The sequence below is a fragment of the Vitis vinifera genome, chromosome 1, assembly GCF_030704535.1.
Source record: "Vitis vinifera cultivar Pinot Noir 40024 chromosome 1, ASM3070453v1".
NCBI classification, from domain to species: domain Eukaryota; kingdom Viridiplantae; phylum Streptophyta; class Magnoliopsida; order Vitales; family Vitaceae; genus Vitis; species Vitis vinifera.
The window spans coordinates 20598527-20623761 of NC_081805.1; the positions used below are offsets into that span (position 1 = coordinate 20598527).

Here is a 25235-nt window from a genome sequence, read left to right on the forward strand (position 1 = left end):
ATATGATAACTTATTATATGTCATCACCAATCAAACACATGATAGAACATGTAATCTCATCTTTGATCTAATCTCATGTTATATTATACCAACCAAACATAATCTTAAATAATATTATAATTTCTTTTCCTTTGCTTTTCCTACTTAGTTTTTCTTATCAAGATTTTAACGAGGTATATTCTTATGATCATCCAAGTAAAAGTGTTATAAAATATGAAAATTTGTCATATTGCGCGGATGATCATCCATATTCATGTAAATTTCTTCCTAACTCTCCAAAAAAAAATAAAAAATAAAATCTACTCATGAAATTCTATTATATTTTTCTTTGGCCATTCTAATTGATTCTCTTATTTATTTATTTATTTTTTTTACAACACTCTTTTTTTTTGGATCTCCACTCCTAGCCTTTCACATCTTGCATGATTAGTTATTGCTTGGCTTACTCTTTTATCCTTCTTCTTTCTGCACCATGTTTGGTAATGGTTGGAACAACATGATGAATCGCTTATTTAGCGAGCTCTTTTTACTAGGGGTAGGGACAATTTTTGTTAGTCTCAGCATAAAGACTCGTACTAGATAAGTGTTGGGAACCCTGAATCACTCTATTCCCATGCCTTGGATCTTGAAGGGTTCAAGATCCTCTAGATCTAATGCAATAGAAAATAATAACTTCAAAAACCATTATAGAATAAAGATCTAGAGATTAAAGACTCATACCTATGATCTCAATGTTCTCATATCAACATCCATCTATTGAAGAACATACTTGGAAAAACTGGAGTCTTTCCCCTTATGCAGTTGCCCATGTGTGCGTCCTATGCGATTCTCGTGCACACATTTCATGTGGTTCTCGTGCATGCATCTTGTGCACATCCTGTGCATCATAGCTCTACATCCAAGGAGGTTTCATACACCCTAGATTTTTCGCCCAATGACTCAAACCATTATCTTGGCAATTCAAAGTGTGGGCTTTGGAAATGAGGAGGGTATGACTCTCTCTCTCTAGAGGTGGAAGATGACTAACTGAAAGTCATTAAAAAACTCTAACCCTTAAAGAGGTATTGATAAGGTTGCCCATTAGGCTTAAGTGACTTAGCCCATCAAGGCATGGGTCATTAATCTAACCCAAAACATGTACTAATTGATTAAATAATTAGCCCAATCTAGAGACCTTGCTCATTAACCCTTGTGCAACATTACATAATTATCAAAACACTCTTATGCACAAGAATGAACGTAGAGCCAATTTAACCCTCATAAATTGTGTCATCATGGTATATGAACTTAGAGCAAGAACCACTAGGACCTATAGGAGTACTGGCTCCCTCATAATCCAATTATGAAGTTGATTCAACATTCCACTAAGAATCAACTACACTCTAATACACTATGTAAATAACAATGAGACAAAGTTCGAGTTTGAGACCTATTATTCATTGCATGCAGATTCCCCATGAACTGATGTCTGTAATTTAACAAGGTTGTGCTATCACTTATTAAGATTACCTCTTCAATCTTTGAGTTACAGAGCTCACTTATTATGTGATCAATTGACATACTTTAACTTCAAGGGGCATATGTTAAATTCCACTTAAGGAATTACTGTGGTCACATATTTCATGATCAGATATCCTTTGAATCATTCAAAGGGACATATTGTCTCAATCCCATGAGATATCATAGTACCTTTATTGAGAATACCTATTGTCATCAGCCTCCATCAATAGTGACTAAATCCATAGAGATATATAACCACTTTAGGGTCTTACCTATATGTCAAAGCCTACTATTAATTTTGGCACAGACTTAATATCCTCTCAAGGTTGATAATTCATGTAGTATAGTAACTTGGTGAATCATGACATTTGATAGTCTTATGTCATGATTCACCATAGGTCTTGTCTAGTGTGCATCACATACACTAGTGTACTCACCATGGAAAACTCATCCCGATGCCCAAGAGAAGCCATCTCTCCAATTAGGAGGGGTTGCATTACAGTCTTTACTGAATTGCCCAAATCCATGAATCGATTGTAGACAACTTATTTACTTACAAGGAACCCATGACTATCTTCTGTGCAATTTCTAATATACTCAAGTCATGTACAATGTAAGAGACATGAATTGAATACTCAAATCAATGTCAATACACCAAAATGATAGCAAAGAGATAGTGAAGTCTAACTCTATTACATTATGTCTTACTTTTAGGGGCTTAATCCTAACAATAAGGAGCTTATTCACGAGCACTACCTTTCCAACTACCCTCATTCCCTAACCGCTTACCTATTCGTGCTTATAGCTTAATCGAAGGTCCAAAATAGAGTGTTGTCTGATGGAAAAACATAAGTTGCCCATATCAAGTGTCTCTCTTACTGCATTGGTTAGATATGAGCATCCAACTCTTACTGTCTTAACTTCTTAATAATTGTATATTTAAATACCAATATCACACATAACTTGGAGACTGATCCCACTCTGAAATACTAGCCTAAGTCTAAGTCCTTTTATTCCTTCCTATGTTGCTATAAATCAATGCCTTTGGTGTCTTATTTGTTTTTTATTTTTATTGTCTGTAATTTTCTCTCAATTCCCATGACTTCAAATCGTATTTAACGTCCATATTAGTCATAACTCATATTACATTAATAGTCAAGATACTTTTATTATTATTTTTTATGTTCAATATATAACTTCAAAAATTTTTTACGTGCAATATTATATTTTTATTTAATGTAATTGGTGATATCAATAAATTTTAGAAGTAATGTATTCATAAAATTTATTGTTACAACTTTACAAAATAAAATATCCGAAGAATATTGAAGGCAAGAAAATATTGTGACTAAAATAAAAATAACAAAAAATATTAATATAGAAATGATAAAAACTAAAATGTATATTTTAAAAAAAAATTAAACAAAAAAATATAAATGGGTAAAGTTTTAGAAAATAATTTAGAATGAGAATTATCTATGATAAATAAAAAATTTTAAAATATAATTATAAATGAAATAAATTTTAATAGAAGAGTAGAATTTTTTTTTTTAAAAAAAAATCTAATTTTTAATTTTGAATATAAATATAATTTAATTAGAAATTTTTATTATTAGGAGGGTATTTATGAAGCTATTAATAAGAATTTGAGGATTAAAGAGAAAATTTTGGCTTGAAGTGTATATGAATAACCTTAAAATCTGTTTGATAGTGATTTTAGGAAATATTTTTAATATTTATAATACTTGAAGTTTTTTATTATTTAAGTGTTAAAAATGTTAAAAATGCTTTCTAGAATCACTTATAAAAAAACTCTTAATTTTGTAAAAAGGAGAAAAGAAAACATCCAAAAATGAAATGGATTTGATACCGGTTGAAAGATGCGGTTGGCAGTGGGTCAACCCGTTTTACAAAACCCGTGACTCGTCATCCGGTACCTCCAATTTACGGGTTAGTATAGAGGGAGGGGGTGTAGGTTTAAGGAGGGTTTAAGGCGGCTCCGTCGCCGTACTTGTTGCCTGTTGGAACCCCTCCTCTCGATCTCGAACCCTTCCTAGTTTTATTGCCCTCATTCTTTCTCCCTTGATCTTCCGATTCTCAGCTCCTCAAAACTTTCTTGGCCAATTCGAGAAAAGTTTGATGTCTGCCATTGAACTGCTAGCTTATTTATCTTTCGTAATCAGTAAATCACAATAATCCGTTGAGAATGTGGAGGAATTTAGCAAAACATGCCTACACGAGGAGGCTGCAACTCTCCTCTCAACACTCTTCCTTCTCTCCTTCTAATTGCACCAGTCGTTTTTATTTCCCTGATAAAGCCAGAGCTCTTGAGTCCCAAGACCATGTAAATTCTTTGCGCCCAGTTGCAGGTCTTAGGCGAATTGGGGTACTATCTTTTCAGCAAGATGAATTGGGAAGACCCGGTTTTGGGGTTACCAAAACCCCTGTTAATTTTTTCGGATTGTTCGGTTATCAGAAAGGTTATGCGAGTGCTGCAGAGGCCATTGCTTCAGAAGAAGATATGTCAGGGGTGGATGAAGTTCAAGAATTAGTGGAGGAAGTGAACAAAGGAGACAAGCTCGAAAAGCAGCCAAAATTGATAGGTGGGGTGGCGCAAGGCAAGCACAACGTGCTGCGGAGGCGACAAATAAAGATGGAGACAGAGGCGTGGGAAGAGGCAGCTAAAGAGTACCGAGAGCTTCTATCGGACATGTGTGAGCAAAAGCTCGCCCCTAATTTGCCATACATAAAATCTTTATTCCTCGGATGGTTTGAGCCGTTGAGGGATGTAATTGCTGCTGAGCAAGACTTGTGCAAGCAAGGGAAGAACCGGGCTGCCTATGCCCCCTATTTTGATCATTTACCAGCGGATATGATGGCAGTTATTACAATGCATAAGTTGATGGGGTTGTTGATGACAGGGGAAGGCAATGGCAGTGCTAGAGTAGTTCAAGCTGCTTGCCACATTGGTGAAGCCATTGAACATGAGGTGGGTAAGCTTAGAGGTGTTCTTTTTTTTTTTTTTTTTTCTCTCCTTTATATATATTTTGTATCTGGGTTACCTTTGATTTAGCAAAAAGCAAAAGAATAACCATGTGCTTCCATTTGGAACTGAAACTTGGTCTCATGGGTAAATTTATCCTTGCTGAAAGAATTATCATCAAATTTGTTCTTGCCAAAGAAAAAGAATGTGGTAATAGTTCAAAACAAAGTATGGAACTTTAGCATTAATATAAGCTTTCATACACTGCCTGGCCATAATTTACACTCTATATGGTGGATACAATTCAGTTTACTTTGATAGTTATGGTAGGAAATAGTTAATAAGGCTTTTACTAGTGCTTAATGAGACCAATTTTCATTCACTCATCACAAGAAAATGGAACCTTGGCCCTACAACAACCACCTCTCCAAGGCATTTCCTAAAATAGATTTTCACACTGTTCTAACTTTGAAATTTAGCACCTGTTTCATTTTCTTTGTTTTGTTTTGTGGTTTTTGTTGTTCTTCTTCTTTTGTTGACAGCCATCTACTACATAGAACAATATAAAAGAATTTCAACAGTGGCAAAACCAAGCCCAATTACTTGGGGAGGCACTCAAGTTAGATTCCAAGAAAATATAGTGTGAAAAGAATACAAGAGAATGAAATGCCTCTCTACCCCAGGAACCCAAATTCCCTACGAAGTCCAGAAAAGATTATTTCTTCTATTATGATAGCCTCCACCATCCAAATCATAGGCCGATTCATCAGATTGTAGAAGGGGGCCTGGAGGGTTCATTTCGAATCTTCCATAAGGACGCTTTTCTAGAGGCAGAGCTTGGAACAGGCACGACAGCACTGCATTGCTTGCAAACACACTTCGATGGTCAAGTTGGTTTTCCCTTTCTAGAGTTTGGCTGAGTTTAAAGTAAGGGCAAAGGTTTTTTTTGTTTATCTTCTTATTGTCTAGACTAGGCATATTTTGTATACTTCATGTGTACGTTTGTGCGCCTCCTTTAAGGCACTTTTAATATATTTTCTCTTTTGCCTACTAAAGAAAAAGGAAAAAAAAGGGTTTTTCCTCGAATATATACCCAGCAGCTTAATTTACATGCATAGGATCAGCCTTAGTTTCCTTCAGTTATAAGTTTAATTAAGCTGGATATGCTAATTATTAACATCTTCGTGATTGTTTCTTGCACGGAGGAGGATGTGGTTGTTGGGATGTCAGGTGGTGGGCATTTGTATGTCTGATACAGCATAGGTATTCCTCAATTCAGATTGAGGTCTGTGCTACAATGCCTTGTCATTCCCTAAGCTAGGGCTTGGACTTAGTTCATGTTGAGCTGCCAAATCAAGCTTATCTTATGATTGGTGCTCTAACTTGGCCTTCTTTAGTTGTCCCATCAATGTTTGAGAAGTGATTCCTTAAGTGTTAGAGGAGAATCCTCCTTTATCTTTTAGTGGGTACCATGCCAACTGTTATTGACAAGTGAAGTTTCTGCCCACATCTTTGACTACCTACGTCTTCCTCTGGGGTTCTTCCATAAGGAAAAATCCATTGAGATGGTTGTGGTGGGGTTTGAGAGGAGGTTGGTGATTTGGAAAAGCTATTTTCTGATAATAGGAAGAAAATTGAACTCTGTTGAAGAGCACCTTTGTGAGCTTCCGTTGTATTTCATCTTTTCCTTCATCATTCCATAGTATTAAGAAGGTAGAGATTTGAAAAAAGCTTCAAAAAGATTTTCTTCCCTTGGAAAATGAAAGGAAGTTTCCCTTGGTTGAGTGGATGCCTGTTACGTGAGTTTGGATGTGGGTGTTGATGCGGGTCATGTCAAAATGTATGATCTTTTGAATTCTCATGTTTTAGGATATGAGGTCTGAGGAGTCGGCTAAAAGGGATTTTAACAGTGGGTATGGACACTTGGACATGGTTGAAAAATTAACTATTTGTATCATTGGGATTTGCTTGTCTTATTTAAAGCTATATCTATTTTGTTTTCTTTTGTAAAGCCAAAAACTCTGTTTTGCCCAATAAGAGATTCAATATGTGTTTGGATGATTTTAAATAAAGGTGTTCTTATCTATAAAAAGAGCTTAAAATGAGAGTAAGTAAAAGTTGCTTCTCATGATAGTCCTTTTTTAGCACACATGAGAAGGTAATAGTTTGGGTGCTTCTAGGGATTGAGAATCTTAGCTTGAACTTCCTTGTTTGTTTTTCCTGTTTTTGTTTGTTTCTTCTTTTCACTTCCTGTCTTCTTGACTGCAACTTTGTATACGAAAACACAATCCCATAGGTAACTTTGTATACTGTGACACAATCCATAAAGTATATAATTGGCAATTTGAAGGTGCTTGCAACAGATCCTGAGGAAAAAGTGTTGCTAAATTTATAGTATCCACTATTCCATATGTGACTATGTTTTGAACTGAAACAAAATACTTCTCCTTATTAGGACTGATCCTTTGCACATAGATCCAAAATTTTAATTTTTTGGATTCCTTCGATTTTTCTTTTTCTCATTCCTGTTAGATCAAGATGTCGATGTTATATCCCTCTCTAGGAAACTGGATATCTCCAGAACATTTAATTTCAATCCTTTAGATTACGTAACTTTTACATTGTTAAATGAAGCATTGAGGTTTCATGTTTTGTTTCCTTTTTCTTTATGCTTTGGTAATTAAATGTTTTGTTTCTCTCCTGGTGAAGCTCTTGCTTAATGAACCTTAGATGCCAGCATCCATTCAGTATCAAACTTCTATCTAGAAGTACAATTAATTAAGATGATGTGTGTTTCTAAATATACCCGTTTTTCTGCCTGATTGAATGAGAGAGATTCAAATTTGAAGTAATAATTCTCATTACTGGCATATGAATACTTGTTGATAAAGAATGTCATTAGGTTACTAAGTTTTAGGGATTCACAGTTTCTCATCAAAATATACCAGTCAAAGCTTTTTGTTTTGGGCATAATATCATGAACTAGTAAGTTATCTAAAAATAAAAAAATAAAAAAAATAATATCATGAACTAGTATTTGTATGCATCAGTGCGTTAAACAAACTGCTACCTTTCATGACTGAGGGCATTATTATCATCTCTTATTGTGGATCAGGTGAGGATACAGAGGTTTATGGAGAAGACCAAGAAAAAGAGTGCATCCAGCAACAATCCTGATGGTGGATCAAATCCTGTGACAAAAGAACAAGAGAAACTTCGGAAAAAGGTTTCTATGTTGATGAAAAAGCAAAAGCTGCAGCAAGTGAGGCAAATAGTGAAACGACAAGACGACTCAAAACCTTGGGGCCAAGATGCTAATGTTAAGGTTAGTGAAATCTATAGTGGTTTTAAATGGAAATCTCCTGGTTTGCCACTGCAGCTGCTTATTATTATCATCATCATAATCTTTTTCTATATGTTGTTATTATTACTTTTGCCTGAGGGCCACATTGCCGCTGCTCATTATCATCATCATCATAATCCTTTTTCTATATGTTATTATTACTTGTGCCTGAGGGCCATATCCTGCTAATAATCTTCTTCTTCTTCTTCTTCTTTCTATGGTGTTGTCATTATCACTTCTTCTTTCTTTCTTTCTATGGTGTTGTCATAATTACTTATGTTGGATGGTCATATCCTGCTATTGCTTTTCAGGTTGGGTCTCGTTTGATTGAGCTATTAATAGAAACAGCCTACATTCAACCTCCAGCTGATCAGTTAGGAGATGGGCCACCTGATATTCGTCCTGCATTTGTTCACACCCTCAAAACTGTCATAAAAGAAACACAGTGAGATACTGTTTCAATTTAAAATTCGTCCCTGCCCCCGACCACCCCCTCCCACACCCCGTGTCCCACCTTCTTTCTCTCTCTTATACAATGTTACCATGTTTTATGGCTTTCTTTCAACAGGAAAGGCACCAGGAGATATGGAGTAATAGAATGTGACCCACTAGTTCGCAAAGGTTTAGAAAAAACTGTGAGTCAATACAAAGTTTTCAGGATGTCTTGTTTTGCATATTTTTTGGTGTTGTGTGTGTGTGTGTTTATTAAGGTAGGTAAGCCTCAGATTTTGAGGTTCAGGCAAGGATGATAATAATTTTTCTGTCAAAACAGGCTAGGCACATGGTTATTCCTTATATGCCAATGTTGGTGCCTCCACTAAACTGGACAGGGTACGTATTCTTGGTTTCTGCTATCAATTATTTCAGTTCTTTCTAGTGTTCTGTTTAATTAAATGGCTAGATTCTTTTCTATGATAAGCAATAAATCAATGTGTTAAATGGGGCCTAAAGGAGGGGGGCATCCACTTATGCAAGATGTGTACAAGCAATGGTTGTGAAAACATGCTTACAGCACTTCTAATCTAGCCAATCCAACATTGTCTATAAAGTCCAGAGAGGGCAACAAATGAAATCCCATATCCCTGCAAGACCACCATTCATGCCAGACCTTTCCAATCCTTCAAATGTTCTCCTATTGCTCTCTTTCCATGTAAGAGATACACACTGGAATCATTCTCTAAACAGCCTTATGGTTGGTTCCAACGAATGAACCATGCAACTAAGGAGGACATCTCTAACACAGTGAGGGAATACCCAATCCACACTGAAAAAGAGAGAAGTAGGTTCTAATTGGTAGCATTCCATTTTCTAGAAGAATGTGGACTAGTTGATAATCACATAAGACCTTTTTTTCCCCCTGTCTTTATGATTTGAAAGAAAAAAGAGAGAGAAAGAGTATGATGGGTGGTGTTTGTGTTTTGGGATGGGGGTTGTGTGTGGAGGGCGGGGGTGGGTGGGATTTGGGGTGTGGCTTGGTTTGCAGTTGGGGGTTTAGAAATGAAATTATCCAATAATTGTGACTACTCTTAAGGGTTAATATAACTTTAAATCTCAATTTTTTGGGGGTGGGTAAAGTCTTTGTCCTCTATTCAAATTTATCTAGGATCATGTCCTTTGTTAAATTAAGAACTATCATCTATTTTCTCATTGCTTTAATGCAATTTCCTTTGTCTCTCTCTGATTGCTTTATCATCCTTAGTTGATAATCACATAAGATCTTCCTTTTTCCCCCTTTCTTTTTAATTTGCAAGAAAAGAGAGGGAGAAAGAGTTTGGTGGGTGGTGTTCATGTTGTATGTGTGTATGTAGGTAGGTGGGGTTTTGGGATGTGATTTGGCTTGCAGTTGGGGATTTGAAATGGAATTAGCCAATGACTGCAAATGCTCACCATGGTTAACAAAGCTAAATCTCAACGATTTTGGGGGTGGCTACCTTGTCCTTGTCTTCCATTAAGCTTCATCTAGGGTCATATCCTTTGTTAAATTAAAAACTATCATGTACTTTCTCATTGCTTTAATGCAGTTTCTCCTTTGTGCTCTCTCTCTCTCTCTCTCATCCTTCTAGAACCTTTGACTTGATTTAAATCATTTGATTCCCTCCTAAGAGCCACATATATTTGTCTACAATCAAGCAAGTGAGCTAAGGTTTCAATCTTTTAAGGTTTAAGGAGAGGAACGAGGAATAAAAAATCATGGTAACAGACAAAAGTAAAATAAAAAATAAAGAAAGAAAGATAAAAAAGAAGAGATAGAATTTTAGAATCTCACTAAGGCCTTCTAGGAATCTCACTTAGAAAAAAATCAATGGAATCTCACCATTGAGAATTGTAAGGTATACAAATAAAATTTAATGTTATTGATAATTGTTGAAATTTGGCATTCAAAGTTAGGGTTTTAATTTAAGAAAGTATTTTAGGAATAAAAAAGGAGAGATCATTTAGGATATTTCCTTAGGATTCAGTTTCCTAATTTTAGGAGAGAATCAAGTTAGATTGATATTTTCTTATTCAGTCATTTTGTGTATATATATATGTGTATGGTGTGTACCGAATATGAATCAATAAAAAAAGGAATTCAGAAATTCTTCATGGTATCAGAGCCAGTTTTCTGAAACCCTAATCCCTTCTGGCCGTCTCTTATTCAGGCCATCATTCATTCCGGCCAAGTCTCTCTGGCCATCTCTCATTCCGGCCATCAGTCCCTATTCTCAGAGCCAAGGGAGAAAACGCTTTTCGGTCGGTCAAATCATCGTCAGAAAACATTCACCGCCGGCGACTTTTCCGGTAAACTTTTCCGGCGACGTCTTTTTCCCACATCGCAAGGAGCGCCTGGAGGAGATCTCCAATTTTTCCCAAAGCACCGGAGCCAGAAAACCACCCACGCGCCGGCCACACACGTTTTTCCGGCCGGCAACTGCATCTCACGCGCCGGCGCGTGAGGGCGCATGAGCCACTTTCCGGCGACGCGCTTCCTCCTCCAACCTCGCCTGACACCGACTAGCCACCCTTCATACCTGTTCTGCCATCCGAGCTCTGCACGTGCCTCTTTTGGGGTTCTTTTGCCTCCGCGGGCCCTCCGAACAGTTTTCCGGCGTCCTCCGACTATTTTTTTCTCAACCCCAATCCCTGCACGTGCCTTGGGAAGTGTTCTTTTACCTTTCCGGTGGTGCCACGGTTGTTTTTCTTTTCCATTAGGCCGGTATCTCTGATTTTCTCTCTCCAACCATATTCGGCTGTCTTCCTCATCTCCATGACAAAATACGGAATGACATCATCACAAGTATCCAGCGTCACGGCACCAGAATCAGGGGGCAGTTATGAAATTCCAAACCTTGGTGGCAGTGATTCCTCTCCTATTCTCATCATAGGACACAAATTAAATGGCCATAACTATTTACAGTGGTCACAATCTGTGTTGTTGTTCATTTGCGGTAAAGGAAAGGATGAGTACCTCACTGGAGAAGCAGCCATGCCAGAAACTACAGAGCCGGGTTTCAGGAAGTGGAAGATTGAAAACAGCATGATCATGTCATGGCTTATCAATTCCATGAACAATGACATAGGTGAAAATTTTTTGTTGTTTGGGACTGCAAAGGACATCTGGGATGCAACCAAAGAAACTTACTCAAGTTCTGAAAATACTTCAAAACTTTTTCAGGTTGAATCAGCCCTACATGACTTCCGCCAAGGAGAGTAGTCAGTTACTCAGTATTATAACACACTCACAAGGTATTGACAACAACTTGACTTATTCGAGACTCACTCATGGAAATGTTCGGATGATGCAGCAACATACAGGAAAATTGTGGAATAAAAGAGACTGTTCAAGTTTTTCCTAGGACTAAACAGGGAATTGGATGATGTTAGAGGTCGAATCATGGGCATTAAACCCCTGCCAAGTCTCAGGGAGGCTTTTTCAGAGGTTAGGCGTGAAGAAAGTAGAAAGAAAGTGATGATGGGATCCAAAGAGCAACCTGCCCCAACATTGGATGCCTCTGCCCTTGCTGCTCGGTCATTTAATAGTAGTGGTGGAGATTGTCAGAAACGGGATAGGCCTTGGTGTGATTATTGTAAGAAACCAGACCATTATAAGGAGGCTTGCTGGAAGCTTCATGGCAAACCGGCTGATTGGAAACCAAAGCCACGGTCTGACAGAGATGGCAGAGCACACGTGGCTGCCAACTCTGAGAGCACATCTGTTCCCGAGCCGAGTCCATTCAACAAAGAGCAGATGGAGATGCTACATAAACTATTAAGCCAAGTTGGCAGTGGCAGTACTACCGGGATAGCCTTCACTGCTAATTGAGGAGGAATGAAGCCGTGGATAGTGGACACAGGTGCTTCTGATCACATGACAGGAGATGTTGCCATTCTTCAAAATTACAAGCCAAGTAATGGTCATTCATCCGTCCATATTGCTGATGGTTCAAAGTAAAAAATTGCCGGGACAGGTTCCATAAAACTTACTAAAGACTTGTATCTTGAGTCTGTCCTTCATGTTCCAAACTTGGATTGTAATCTTTTGTCCATTAGCAAATTGGCCCGTGATCTCCAATGTGTTACTAAATTTTATCCAAACTCGTGTGTTTTTCAGGACTTGAAATCGGGGAAGATGATTGGCAGTGCTGAACTGTGTTCCGGGCTCTACCTCCTCCCATGTGGCCAATTCTCAAACCAAATCTCTCAAGCAAGTTGCGTACAGTCTCAGAGTATGTTAGAGTCTTTCAATTCTGTGTCAAATTCTAACGTCAATAAAGATAGTGAGATTATAATGTTACACTATCGCCTTGGTCATCCTAGCTTTGTTTACCTTGCAAAATTGTTTCCCAAATTATTTATCAATAAAAATCCAGCATCTTATCACTGTGAAATTTGTCAGTTTGCAAAGCATACTCGAACAGTATATCCTCAAATCCCATACAAACCTTTGACTGTTTTCTCTTTAGTACATAGTGATGTGTGGGGTCCCTCACGGATAAAAAATATTTCTGGCACTCGATGGTTTGTGACATTCGTTGATGATCATACACGGGTAACATGGGTTTTCCTTATGAAAGAAAAGTCAAAGGTGGGGCACATTTTTCAAACCTTCAATTTTATGGTTCAAAATCAATTTAATTCCAAAATTCAAGTCCTCAAGTCAGATAATGCAAAGGAATATTTTGCTAGTAGTCTCGGTACTTATCTTCAAAATCACGGCATTATCCACATAAGTTCTTGCGTTGACATCCCACAACAAAATGGGGTGGCTGAACGCAAGAATAGACATCTCTTGGAGGTTGCCCGGTGCCTTATGTTTTCCTCTAATGTTCCAAACTATTTCTGGGGGGAAGCCAATCTCATAGCTACCTATTTGATTAACCGTATGCCATCCAGAGTGCTTACCTTTCAATCCCCACGTCAACTTCTCTTAAAAAAATTCCCTCACACCTGTACAGCCTCTTCTGATTTACCACTCAAAGTATTTGGTTGCACGACATTCGTTCATGTGTATCCTCAAAATTGTAGCAAATTTGCTCCTCGAGCCAATAAGTGCATTTTCCTAGGGTATTCTCCAACCCAAAAAGGGTACAGATGTTATTCTCCAACCAACAAAAGATTTTACACCACCATGGACGTCTCTTTCTTTGAACATGTCTTCTTCTATCCCAAATCTCATGTTCAGGGGGAGAGCATGAATGGACATCAAGTTTGGGAGTCTCTTCTTAAGGCTGTACCTTTTACTCACTTAGAGTCACCAAATCCTTTCCAATCCGCGCCCCCTGAGTTGTCCACACCCATGCCGTCATCAGTCCAGCCAGCCCAGCCCACAAATGTTCCTTCTCCCGTGACCATCCAGTTTCCCATGCCTATTCAACCTATAGCCCCACAACTTGCTAATGAGAACTTACAAGTTTACATCAAGAGGAGGAAAAGACAGGAATTAGAGCACGGATCACAGCCAACATGTGGCCAATATATTGACTCCATTTCAAGTCTACCTGAAGAGAACATAGGTGAGGATAGGGCTGGAGAGGTGTTAATTCCCAGCATTGATGATTCTACTCTGCCGATTGCATTGAGGAAGGGTGTTAGAAGATGTACAGATCATCCAATTGGGAATTATGTTACGTATGAAGGGCTATCACCATCTTACAGAGCATTTGCTACTTCTCTTGATGATACTTAGGTTCCCAACACAATACAAGATGCATTCAAAATTTCAGAATGGAAGAAGGCAGTACAAGATGAGATTGATGCACTTGAGAAGAATGGGACATGGACTATCACAGATTTGCCGGTTGGGAAGAGGCCCGTGGGGTGCAAGTGGATTTTCACCATAAAATACAAAGCAGATGGATTAGTCAAGAGATTCAAGGCTCGTTTGGTAGCTAAAGGGTTTACACAATCCTATGGGATAGACTATCAGGAGACTTTTGCTCCTGTTGCAAAACTGAACACTATCAGGATTCTTCTCTCATTGGCTGTCAATCAAGATTGGTGCTTGCAACAACTGGACATAAAAAATGCGTTTCTAAATGGTGACCTAGAAGAGGAAGTCTACATGGAAATACCACCTGGTTTCGAAGGAAGTATGACAAAGAATTAGGTTTGCAAACTCCAAAAATCCTTGTACGGCCTTGAACAATCTCCCCGAGCCTGGTTTGATAGATTCACAAAGGCAGTCTTAAAGCTGGGCTACAAACAAGGTCAGGCTGATCATACTCTATTTGTCAAGAAGTCTCATGCCGGGAAAATGGCCATATTGATAGTCTATGTCGATGATATTATTCTATCTGGGAATGATATGGAGGAATGACAGAATTTGAAGAAGTATTTTTCAGAAGAGTTTGAAGTTAAAGACCTTGGAAATTTGAAATATTTCCTTGGTATGGAAGTGGCTAGATCAAGGAAGGGAATTGTAGTCTCTCAAAGAAAATACATACTCGATCTTCTTAAGGAGACCGGTATGCTTGGATGCAAACCAATTAATACTCCTATGGATAGTCAGAAGAAACTTGGTATCGAGAAAGAGAGCACACCGGTAGACAGGGGGAGATATCAGCGACTCGTCGGGCGCTTGATTTATCTCACACACTCGGCCAGATATTGGCTTTGCAGTGAATGCTGTAAGTCAATTCATGCACAGCCCCACTGAGGAACACATGGAAGCAGTTTATAGGATTCTTAGATATTTAAAAATGACACCAGGGAAAGGTCTATTCTTCAGAAAGACAGAGAATCGTGACACTGAAGTATACTCAGATGCGGATTAGGCAGGAAACATCATTGATAGGCGGTCCACTTCTGGATACTGTTCTTTTGTCTGGGGAAATCTTGTTACCTGGAGGAGTAAGAAGCAATCAGTTGTAGCCAGAAATAGTGCAGAAGCTGAGTATAGAGCACTAGCACAAGGAATCTGTGAAGGGATTTGGATAAAAAGGGTTCTTAGTGAACTGGGACAAACGAATTCATCTCCGATTCTGATGATGTGTGATAATCAGGCAACTATAAGCATAGCAAAGAACCCCGTGCATCATGACAGGACCAAGCACGTTGAGATTGACAGACACTTCATCATAGAGAAGGTGACTAGTGAGACGGTTAAATTGAACTACGTTCCTACCAAGCACCAAACCGCAGACATCCTCACCAAAGCTTTACCTACGCCTAACTTCGAAGACTTAACTTGCAAGCTGGGATTATATGATATATATTCTCCAGCTTGAGGGGGAGTGTTGAAATTTGGCATTCAAAGTTAGGGTTTTAATTTAGGAAAGTATTTTAGGAATAAAAAAGGAGAGATCATTTAGGATATTTCCTTGGGATTCAGTTTCCTAATTTTAGGAGAGAATCAAGCTAGATTGATATTTTCTTATTTAGTCATTTTGTGTATATATATGTGTATGGTGTGTACCGAATATGAATCAATAGAAAAAGGAATTCAGAAATTCTTCAATAATTAATACTTAACCTTGTTTTACATCAATTAACCTTATTTATAGGCTTTAGAAAACATAAGAATTTGAAAAAAACTATGAAAAGTAAACATAACCTATGTAGTAACTAATTAGGACTTCTATTCATTTCCTAGAGCTATTAAATCTTCTAAAAAAATTGAAAAAATTAGAAACTTACTCTATTGAAACTTCTTGTTGTAATAAAGTTTCTAATGAAGAAGACTTTTAGATTGTAAGGATTCAAAATAAAAACCTTATGATAAAAATATTATTTTAGAAAATAAAAAGTTTAGAACTCCTCCCCCATGAGGAGGAGGAGACCAGTGACCATCTATTTTTGGTTTGTATTAAGGCTAGAATGTTGTGGAATGTTATCTTTGCCCTTTTTAGTGTGCATTGGGTTTTGCATTCCTCTGTGAGGGGGAACTTGCTTGGGTGGCATGGAAGCTTTGTGGGTAAAAGAAGGGAGAAGACGTGGAGGGCTGTACCTTTATGCTTAGTGTGGACTTTATGGAAGGAAATGAATGGGAGAGCGTTCAATAATGTCGAATGGTTCAATCAAGCTATCAAATATTTTTTTTTTGGTATAATTTTGTGAATTGGGTTAGGGTGTATATAGAAGATCACACTTTGTCTATGATTGACTTAAGGGGATGGCTTACTTGTTCCTTTGCTGCCTAGTTTTTTGGGCATTTCTTTGTATACATCGTGTGTATTGTTTTTGCCATTTCTAGGCATTTCTAATGCAAGCTCTTATTTACCCATTAGGAAAAAAAAAAAAATTACAACTCTTAAAGAGAATTAAAAAATTCCCAAATTCTAAATAAAACTCAAATATCAATTACTAACTAATCATGACACCTAAAAACTATAAAATTATCTAAATACCCTTAGTAAAGTAATTTAGGATTTATTTGTTTATTCTTTTCTTGAGTAGATCTTGAAGATTCGTTGTTATTAATTCTCCCCAACTTCGAAAAAACTCAACCTCGAGTTTTCTTGACTTTCCATGGTCCATGGAAATTTCGCGCAATGCCTTTCTTTCTTCATCAACCTACACAAATGAATTGATAATTCTTAACAAATAACTTTTCATTCAAGTTTTGTTAACGTATTACTAGATGCAACCACCAACTGAGATCTTTCAAGTGTGCATGAAGTTTATTATTTGCCATGATGAATAGGATCTCAAGATCTCTTTATCTTGTTTAATTTTATGCAAACAAACACCAAGCTCCCAAGGATTTTCCTATACTGTGAGACAAGTTAGTAGTTCTTGAAATAATTATGTGTACTCAATAATCTAATAGCAAGTCCCTTCCCATGCTCTTCTTGTAACCAAGGATGAAAATATCGATAATCATGGATATATTGGTATTTCGATTTTACGGATATATCGGATATGTCGGAGATATATCGGCGGATATTTTGGAAAAAAATATCGGTAGGCTTAAAATTGTTAAAAACTCGTGAAAATGTAAGGAAAACCTCATAATAATATAATTAGAAGTATAATAGACATTTTAAAGTTATTTTATTGAAAAATTTGATATATGTATAACATGATTTATCATATTTAATAATAATATTGTATGCATCGATAAAAATATGAATTTTATAAGTGTACATTTATTATTAAATTACATCTAATATTATGATATTTGATTATAATATGTCTAATTTTAAAATATATATTAATATTAAAATTATGATCCATTTAATTCAATTGTATTAAACAATGTAAAATAAATTATGATATATATATATATATATATAATTTTTTAATATTTAATTAATTAGTAATGATATTAAAAACATTATGAAGAAAATTATATAATTTTTATATTTTTGGTAATCAATTAAAAGAAAATTTTGCATTTAATTATAAAATAATTATAATTAATTTGTCCTTTAAAATATTCTTTTAATGTTTTCTTTATATAATGAGTTTAAGTATATATAAGTTTAGTGCACAATATATAACAAGGGCAAGTTTGCCCGGATGGCAAGTGGAGTGAAAAAGGTTTGGGGTTCAAATCCTCTCAGAAGCAAAAGGAGAAGGCACTGTAGTGGCACTATAGCACATTGACTTCATTGTAGCGCGTTTGACTTCCGTTGACCATGCGATATATCGGGAAAAATCGTCGATTTATCGCCAAAATCGCCGATATATCGCGAGATATTGCCGATTTCTCGGGATTTATCCCGAAATATCACCGGACTGATATTTCTCTATGAAATATCGTGTCGATAACCTCCGATACACAATATATCGGTGATATATTGCCGACATATCGCGATATTTTCCTCCTTGCTTGTAACCTATATTCCAGAAGAATAAAATTCTTAAGTTCTCTAACTTCAAAACAAGTTTCAACAATCCTTATTATTCCTTCTTAAGATTCTTCATTTTTGCTACCAATCATAAAACTCCTTTGCTTTGGAAAGTCAAGCACAAACTTGACTCGAACTTTTACAACTCTTGAAATGTAAACAATTGGCATATGAGTTATGAATGCACACTCTTCAATATTGGCAATTAAAAACCATGTTCAGACTTGTGTAAACTTGCTTGGTGCATTGGTTAATTCAAAGATTATGACTAATTATTCATATAACTCATCTTTCCCAAGGGATAGAACTCTATAAAAACTTGACCTTGCTTGAATAAAGTCTTTAGTAGACTACTTATTAGCTTGTCCTTTAGAGTCCATGTTCTCCTTGTGGTGTGTATGGTAGGCATGTAAATTTGGGAAAGAAGAATTTGGAAGTGGATCAATAGCACATTGTAGGTTTCACATAGCTAATGACTCCTTTGATACCATGGGAATTGTGTTACTAGAATCAACCAATATCTATTGCACTTTTTTGATCTCTTTTATAGTTTGTTTTGGGATCGATTCCATTATATCTTGCATTCTCGATTCATCATTGACAGCTTCTTCCTCATTACTTACAACTTCAAATTGCTTCTTAACGGGAGTATTTGCTGATTCTTTTGGTCCTAAGCTTGGTGATTTCTCCACTTGTTGCTTAGATTGTGGAATTTCCTGCATTAAACAAAGAATTTTTGTACACCCATTATGCACAAGTGTATAAGTATTCTCATGGCTATCATATTTTATCAGAAGGCCAAGACCTTCCAAGCATAATATGAGCAACTTTTATCGGCAAAACATCACACCATACCATTTGTTTAAAATTATTACTAACAAGGAATATAAACAAATAACAGGAACTTCCCAGATCAGATACATCATTCACTTGTGCTACTTGATATGGATTTGAATCCTTTTCCGTTTTTAGATTAAGCTTTTGAACAAGTTCTTGTGAAACTATATTTGAATGACTTCCTCCATCAATAATTAAGGTGCATAGTCTTCCTTGAGAAGAAACACGAGTACGGAAGATATTAGTTCATTGCTAATCTCTTCCACTTTTGCTATTGGAGCAACCGATAGATGGTGCACCTACAAGGTTATAACTTTCAGTTAAGGCATCACAATAACCACCTTCTCCTCCACGTTACTCTTTGCTGTGGCTCTCAGCTTCCTTTAGATCGGCTTCAGATTCAAGTTCTGATTTTTCAATACAAAAGTATAATCTTTCATTTGGACAAATAATAGCATAATGATCATGTTCCCCACACGTGAGGCATAATGGAACTGTACCAACCCTTTTTTCTACAACACCCATTGGAGTTTTCCCTTGTTAACCTCTCTTTTAGCTGCATTTATAGATTGTTGATGGCTGCCTCCATTCACATGATGAGTGTTGGTATTTGTTGTACTTAGAGGTTTGCTTGTTGGCTGATTAGAAAAAGACCTCCCACTTTGTGACTTCAATGTCTAGAAGCTCAAAAATTGAGTGATTCTTCAAATTGAAGGACTGGTTGATGAGCATCATCTCTGGTGTAAGTCTGTGCTATCATCATCTCAAGTTGAATCTCCATTCAAAGTTTAGCTTTGTGGCAAGCTATAATTTGAGCCTCATTTTCCCTTTTCCCTTATTGATTTTGAATACTCAACTCATGAAATTCTTCTTTGTATTCTTCAACTGATTTATTACCTTGTTTGAGGTTAAACATTTTGGTGTACAAGAGTTGTTCATGATCAATTGGAATAAAACACTCTTTCATCCTTAACTTCATGTCATTTTATGTGTTTATAAGTGGTTGGTTGGTTCTATTGACTTGATCTTTAGTACTATGCCATCATAAACATGTTGTATCTTTTAATTTTGCGTTCACAAAATGAACCTTGACATTTTAAGACAGCATACTAATTGAAGTTATCATCCAATTACTTTTAAAAAAACTCAATGCATACCTTTTTTTGTCACATCATGATCTTGCTCAAAGTTTTTGAGTCTTTCCATGTCTATATTATGATGGATGTCTCTTATTCTGACCCTTGATTGATTACACATCATAAAATTACCTCGCTCAATTGGGTGATTGGTCATACTAACGACTCCCATCGCCTTTGTCATTGGATTGTTTTTCTTTACTTCTTTCCAACAGTCTCACTATCTTATCTAGCCGGTTGAGTTTTATGATGACTTGTTTTTAGGATTATTGTGTAGCAAAAATTTCTTCCAAATGTGTTGAAGTAACATCATGATTAGGACTCTTGGAACTCATGCTTGAATAAATTTTTTTTTTGATAAGTAAAAAGAAAGTATATTAATCAAAAAGAGGAAACACCAAAAAGCCAGTGCCCTCGAAGTATACAAGGGAGTATACACACCACTTTCCCTAACTAGGAGCCTATCCAGTCTAAAAAACTTACAAGAGAAGGACTCTCTACTAAGGAAACCTTGACCCAAGACCAAAGATTACATACAAAAGAATATTTCAACTTTTGAAGCGAGAGTTCTTCATTCCCAAACGCTATTCTATTCCTCTCCTTCTAGATTGACCAAAAAATACATAGAGGAGCCATTTGCCAAGCCCTCTTACGCCTTTTCCCCACAAACCCTCCATTCCATCCAAGAAGGGTTGCCTTCATTGTACACGAAAGAGTCTAAGATACACCAAAACGGGAGAAAAGAAGGTTCCACAGGACCCGCGTCTTGACACAATGAAGTAAGAGATGATCCACCGTTTCTGCTTCGGATAGACAAAGAAAGCACCTATTTGCCAAAGAGAACCCCCTCCTTTGAAGTTGCTCCAAAGTTAAGACTTTACCCCAGGAAGCCTCCTAAGCAAAGAAAGCTACCTTTGGAGGCACTCTTACCCTCCAAATTCTTTCACTAGGGAACATAGAAGAAGAGCTCCCCCTCTCCAACATAGAATAAAGAGACTTAATTGTGAAAGCACCATCATTTGAAGCTGTCCAAATCACTCTATCTTCCTCTTCCCTTTGAACCCTGAATGTATGGATCTTCTGCAACAAACGCTCCACCAAATCGATCTCCCAATCATTAAACGCCCTTGCAAAAAGAGGAGTCCAATCATCCCCATCTCCAATGGGGTTCCAAACCTCCGAAACCCAAGCATTCTTAGACTATGGAGAAAAGAGAGGAGAAGGACTCACAAAGTGGCCCATCTCCGTACCACTTGTCTTTCCAGAATCTCACTCTTTGCCCATTACCCACATGGTAAGCTAACCTACCATCTAACAGCCACCACTTCTTCCTGATTGCTTTCCAAAGCCCAACACCATTTCTCCCAATTACATCCCGAGTACGCCATCCCTCCTCCTCTTCGCCATACTTGAGGCTAATTACATGGCTCCACAATGCCTCTCTCTCATTAGCATACCTCCAATTCCACTTGCACAAAAGAGCACTATTCATCAAAGCTAAATTTCTCACACCTAGCCCACCTTTCTTTTTTTCCAAGCAAACCAAGTTCCATTTGACAAGTCAAGACTCCTTGCATGCACATTCAAGTCAAGAACTTTCACTCTTATACTAAAACTGATATAAGACAAATAAAATATTGTCTACAATCAAATAGGTGGGCTAGAGTTTTAAAAGAGGAACAAAGAACAAAATATTATGGCAATAGATAAAAGTAATAAAATATCAAGAAAGAAAGAGAAAAGAAGAAGAAATGGAGCTATAGAATCTCATTGAAGCCTTCTAGAAATCTCTCCTAGAAGAAAATTAATAGAATCTCACCATTGAGAATTGAAAGGTATGCTCAGAAAAAATTAATGTTATTAATCATCAATATTTAACCTTGTTTTATATCAATTAGCCTTATTTATAGGCTTTAAAAAAGCACTAGAATTTGAATAAAACTATGAAACGTAAACTATGTAGTAACTAATTAGGACTTATTCATTTCTTAGAACTATTAAATCTCCTAAAAGAATTAAAAGAAATTGGAAACTCCTTTTTTCAATCAAGAACTTACTTTGTTGAAACTTCTTGCAATGAAGTTTCTAATAAAGAAGACCCTAAGATTCAAGGACTCAAAATAAAAATTTTATGATAAAAGATTATTTTAGAAAATAAAAAGTTTTTAACTTATTTTAAATAGAATTAAACAAATTTCCAAATTCTAAATAAACCTCAAATATCAATTACTAACTAATTACGACACCTAAAAAAATTGTAAAATTACCTAAATATCTTTGATGATGTAATTTATGATTGTTTTATTCATTTATTCCTTTCTTGAGTACATGTTGCAGTTTCATCCTCATCACCATTGGCCTCCCTGCACATGTCTTTACTATCTTGTATGGTTCTCCTCATTTTGTCCAGTTGGTGCCACCAATAGGCTATCAGATACATCAATTTCTTGTTTGTCAATGTTTTCTTTTCGAAAACCCATGATATTGTCTCACGGGGGACTAATCATATGCTTTTTCTAAGTCAATAAAATTATGTGAAGACCTAAACCCTAAATTCCAAGCCTTAAGCCCCAAACATGTTCAGTCAACTACCTAATTAATCCCACTCTTGATATCCTGAGTTTATTTTGCACATTTGGTCAACTTTTCTATATCTTGACAGGTATGACAAAGGAGCGTACTTGTTCTTACCATCATATGTCATGCGCATTCATGGGGCAAGACAACAACGTGAAGCAATTAAAAGGGCTCCAAGGAAGGCATTGGAACCTGCATTTGAGGTTTGAGAATCTTGTGATTTGTTTCTTTATCTCCTTCAGTGTACTGTGCTGAAATTCATGTTGAACCTCTGTTACAATCTCTGAGGAACCGGCACAACAAATTTTACCTGTTTGCATTGAACTCTTTGCCATTTTCTTTACTGTAATGATGGTGTGTTTGTTCTGTGAATCAGGCCCTTAACACCCTTGGCAATACTAAATGGAGAATAAATAAGAGGGTACTTGGTGTCATAGACAGAATATGGGCTAGTGGAGGTCGTCTTGCTGATTTGGTTGACCGCGAAGATGTGAGTTGCATTCTACAAGCCTAATCTTCCTTTTTTTTAAAGCATTATTGTTTTCCATTTTGAGAAAGGAAAACATCTAGTTCAATGAAAGTTTGATACTCACTTGAATAAATGTCCAATTCAGCACCATGCTCCTGGTTTTATTTTTTATAATCTATTTCTATATTTTTGGGTATGGCAGGTTCCTTTACCAGAGGAACCAGACACAGAAGATGAAGCAGAAATCAGGAAATGGAAGTGGAAAGTCAGATCTGTGAAAAAGGAAAATAGTGAGAGGCATTCACAGCGGTGCGATATAGAACTTAAACTTGCTGTAAGATGCTTCTATATTAATTTTATAGTGCTGTTGAATGCTCTGATAAATGGTGTATTGATGCTTTTTCAAATGGGAGCAGGTGGCTCGAAAGATGAAGGATGAAGATGGCTTCTTCTATCCCCACAACCTTGATTTTCGAGGTCGTGCCTACCCCATGCATCCATATTTAAACCATCTTGGCTCTGATTTGTGCCGAGGTATCCTGGAGTTTGCAGAGGGACGCCCTCTTGGGAAGTCAGGCTTACGTTGGCTGAAGATACATTTAGCAAATGTATATGCTGGTGGAGTGGACAAGTTATCATACGAGGGTCGGGTGGCATTTACTGAGAATCATTTGGAAGATATCTTTGATTCCGCAGACAGACCTCTGGAAGGAAGACGCTGGTGGTTGTCTGCTGAGGATCCTTTCCAATGCTTGGCAACATGTATTAATCTCTCAGAAGCATTAAGAAGCTCCTCTCCAGAGACTACTATTTCACATATGCCTGTCCACCAGGTACTTCATTTTCAGCATGGTCACATTCAAACTGAGAAATTTTTACCAAGTAAATCAAATTAATCCCACCTCCTCCGTACTCCACCCAACCCAACAACAAAAAGGAAATCTCAGAACTAGCTTTTATTGGAATTCTGTTCTATGCAGACATATCATGTTTGCCTAGTGTATTTTTTATGAACTCCTCCAGGTAACTATTCAGCTCTTCTGCACTTACACATGCAAAATGACAGTAGCATGATTACTCATATCCTTCAGATTACCCATTTGTTGTCCCATTATTAGGAGCAGCAATAATGGATTTGCCACTTCTTTCACCTGCTGTAGTAGGATTGAGAGGCTAACATTCATTTCCCTGACTTTACTTTTACTTTCATATTAAATGCTTGGATTCAGGTCATTTGTTTGTCCAAAACTTAATTTAAGATTGTATTGTTCTATCTTTTTCAAGGATGGTTCGTGCAATGGCTTACAACACTATGCTGCGCTTGGAAGGGACAAGGTAATGGAATATTCTGCTTTTGGTCGTCTGTTGTGGAAATCTGATTATGTGATATGGAAGTATGGTTTTTGATTAGTGAGGCATAGTTTTTCACTCTTTTTATGCTTTGAGGCTAAATTTGTCTCAGCTTTGATCTTCTTTCTTTTTGATAGAAAAAAAGGACCTTAGTTAAGGAAAGATGGTAAAAGGATAGGAGTTTTCCACTGAGAGCCCTACAGAAGAGGAAATTGAAACCCAAGAAAGAAACCCCTCTTCTAAAACAAAGTCAACACACTTTGCAAGGGTCAAAGGTCCTGAATTTTTGGAGTTTTGATCTTCTGGAGTTTCTTCCTCCAAATACTATTTAGAATGCAAGCCCCTTGATATGTCCTTTTGGTTGGTTGCTCACAATAACCTTAACACTATGGCATGCTTCACTTGTCTTTCCTTTACCCTTTCACTCCCTTCTGGTATGGCAGGGAGTGCTCAATATTGATTATTTGAGCTGGATTCCCTTCTAAAGATATTCAATTGATTTCTGTTATTGCATTTTGAGGCTTTTGTAGAAGAAGTTAAATTCAAAATTTTGAAATTTTAGGATGTCAGCTGCAGTGCAATATTAAGGTTACAGTATTTTGACCGACCTTTTTTTTTTTTTTAACCAGTTCTCTGGGAATACTGACCAGGCTTTTATTTTTTTATTTTGTTTTTCTTATTATTAGGTCCATTTTGTCCAAATACCTGAATGCATTTGGAACCCTGAATTAACAATAAAACTGACCTCAGGCAGCTCTGTTATGCATGG

At 36.8% G+C, this 25235-nt stretch overlaps 1 protein-coding gene across 1 annotated transcript in view; it reads left to right on the forward strand.

Moving 5' to 3' along the window:
• The first annotated feature begins 3423 nt into the window (after window positions 1–3423).
• Window positions 3424–25235, forward strand: part of LOC100263361 (DNA-directed RNA polymerase 1, mitochondrial) — a 29593-nt gene continuing 7781 nt past the window's right edge. The window contains exons 1-10 of the mRNA XM_002267428.4: window positions 3424–4489; window positions 7599–7808; window positions 8138–8271; window positions 8395–8461; window positions 8599–8657; window positions 22733–22850; window positions 23024–23137; window positions 23319–23450; window positions 23533–23949; window positions 24401–24451. Of these exons, the coding sequence (XP_002267464.1) occupies window positions 3707–4489; window positions 7599–7808; window positions 8138–8271; window positions 8395–8461; window positions 8599–8657; window positions 22733–22850; window positions 23024–23137; window positions 23319–23450; window positions 23533–23949; window positions 24401–24451 (2085 nt within the window). The 5' untranslated portion in view covers window positions 3424–3706. The remainder of the gene's footprint in view (window positions 4490–7598; window positions 7809–8137; window positions 8272–8394; window positions 8462–8598; window positions 8658–22732; window positions 22851–23023; window positions 23138–23318; window positions 23451–23532; window positions 23950–24400; window positions 24452–25235) is intronic.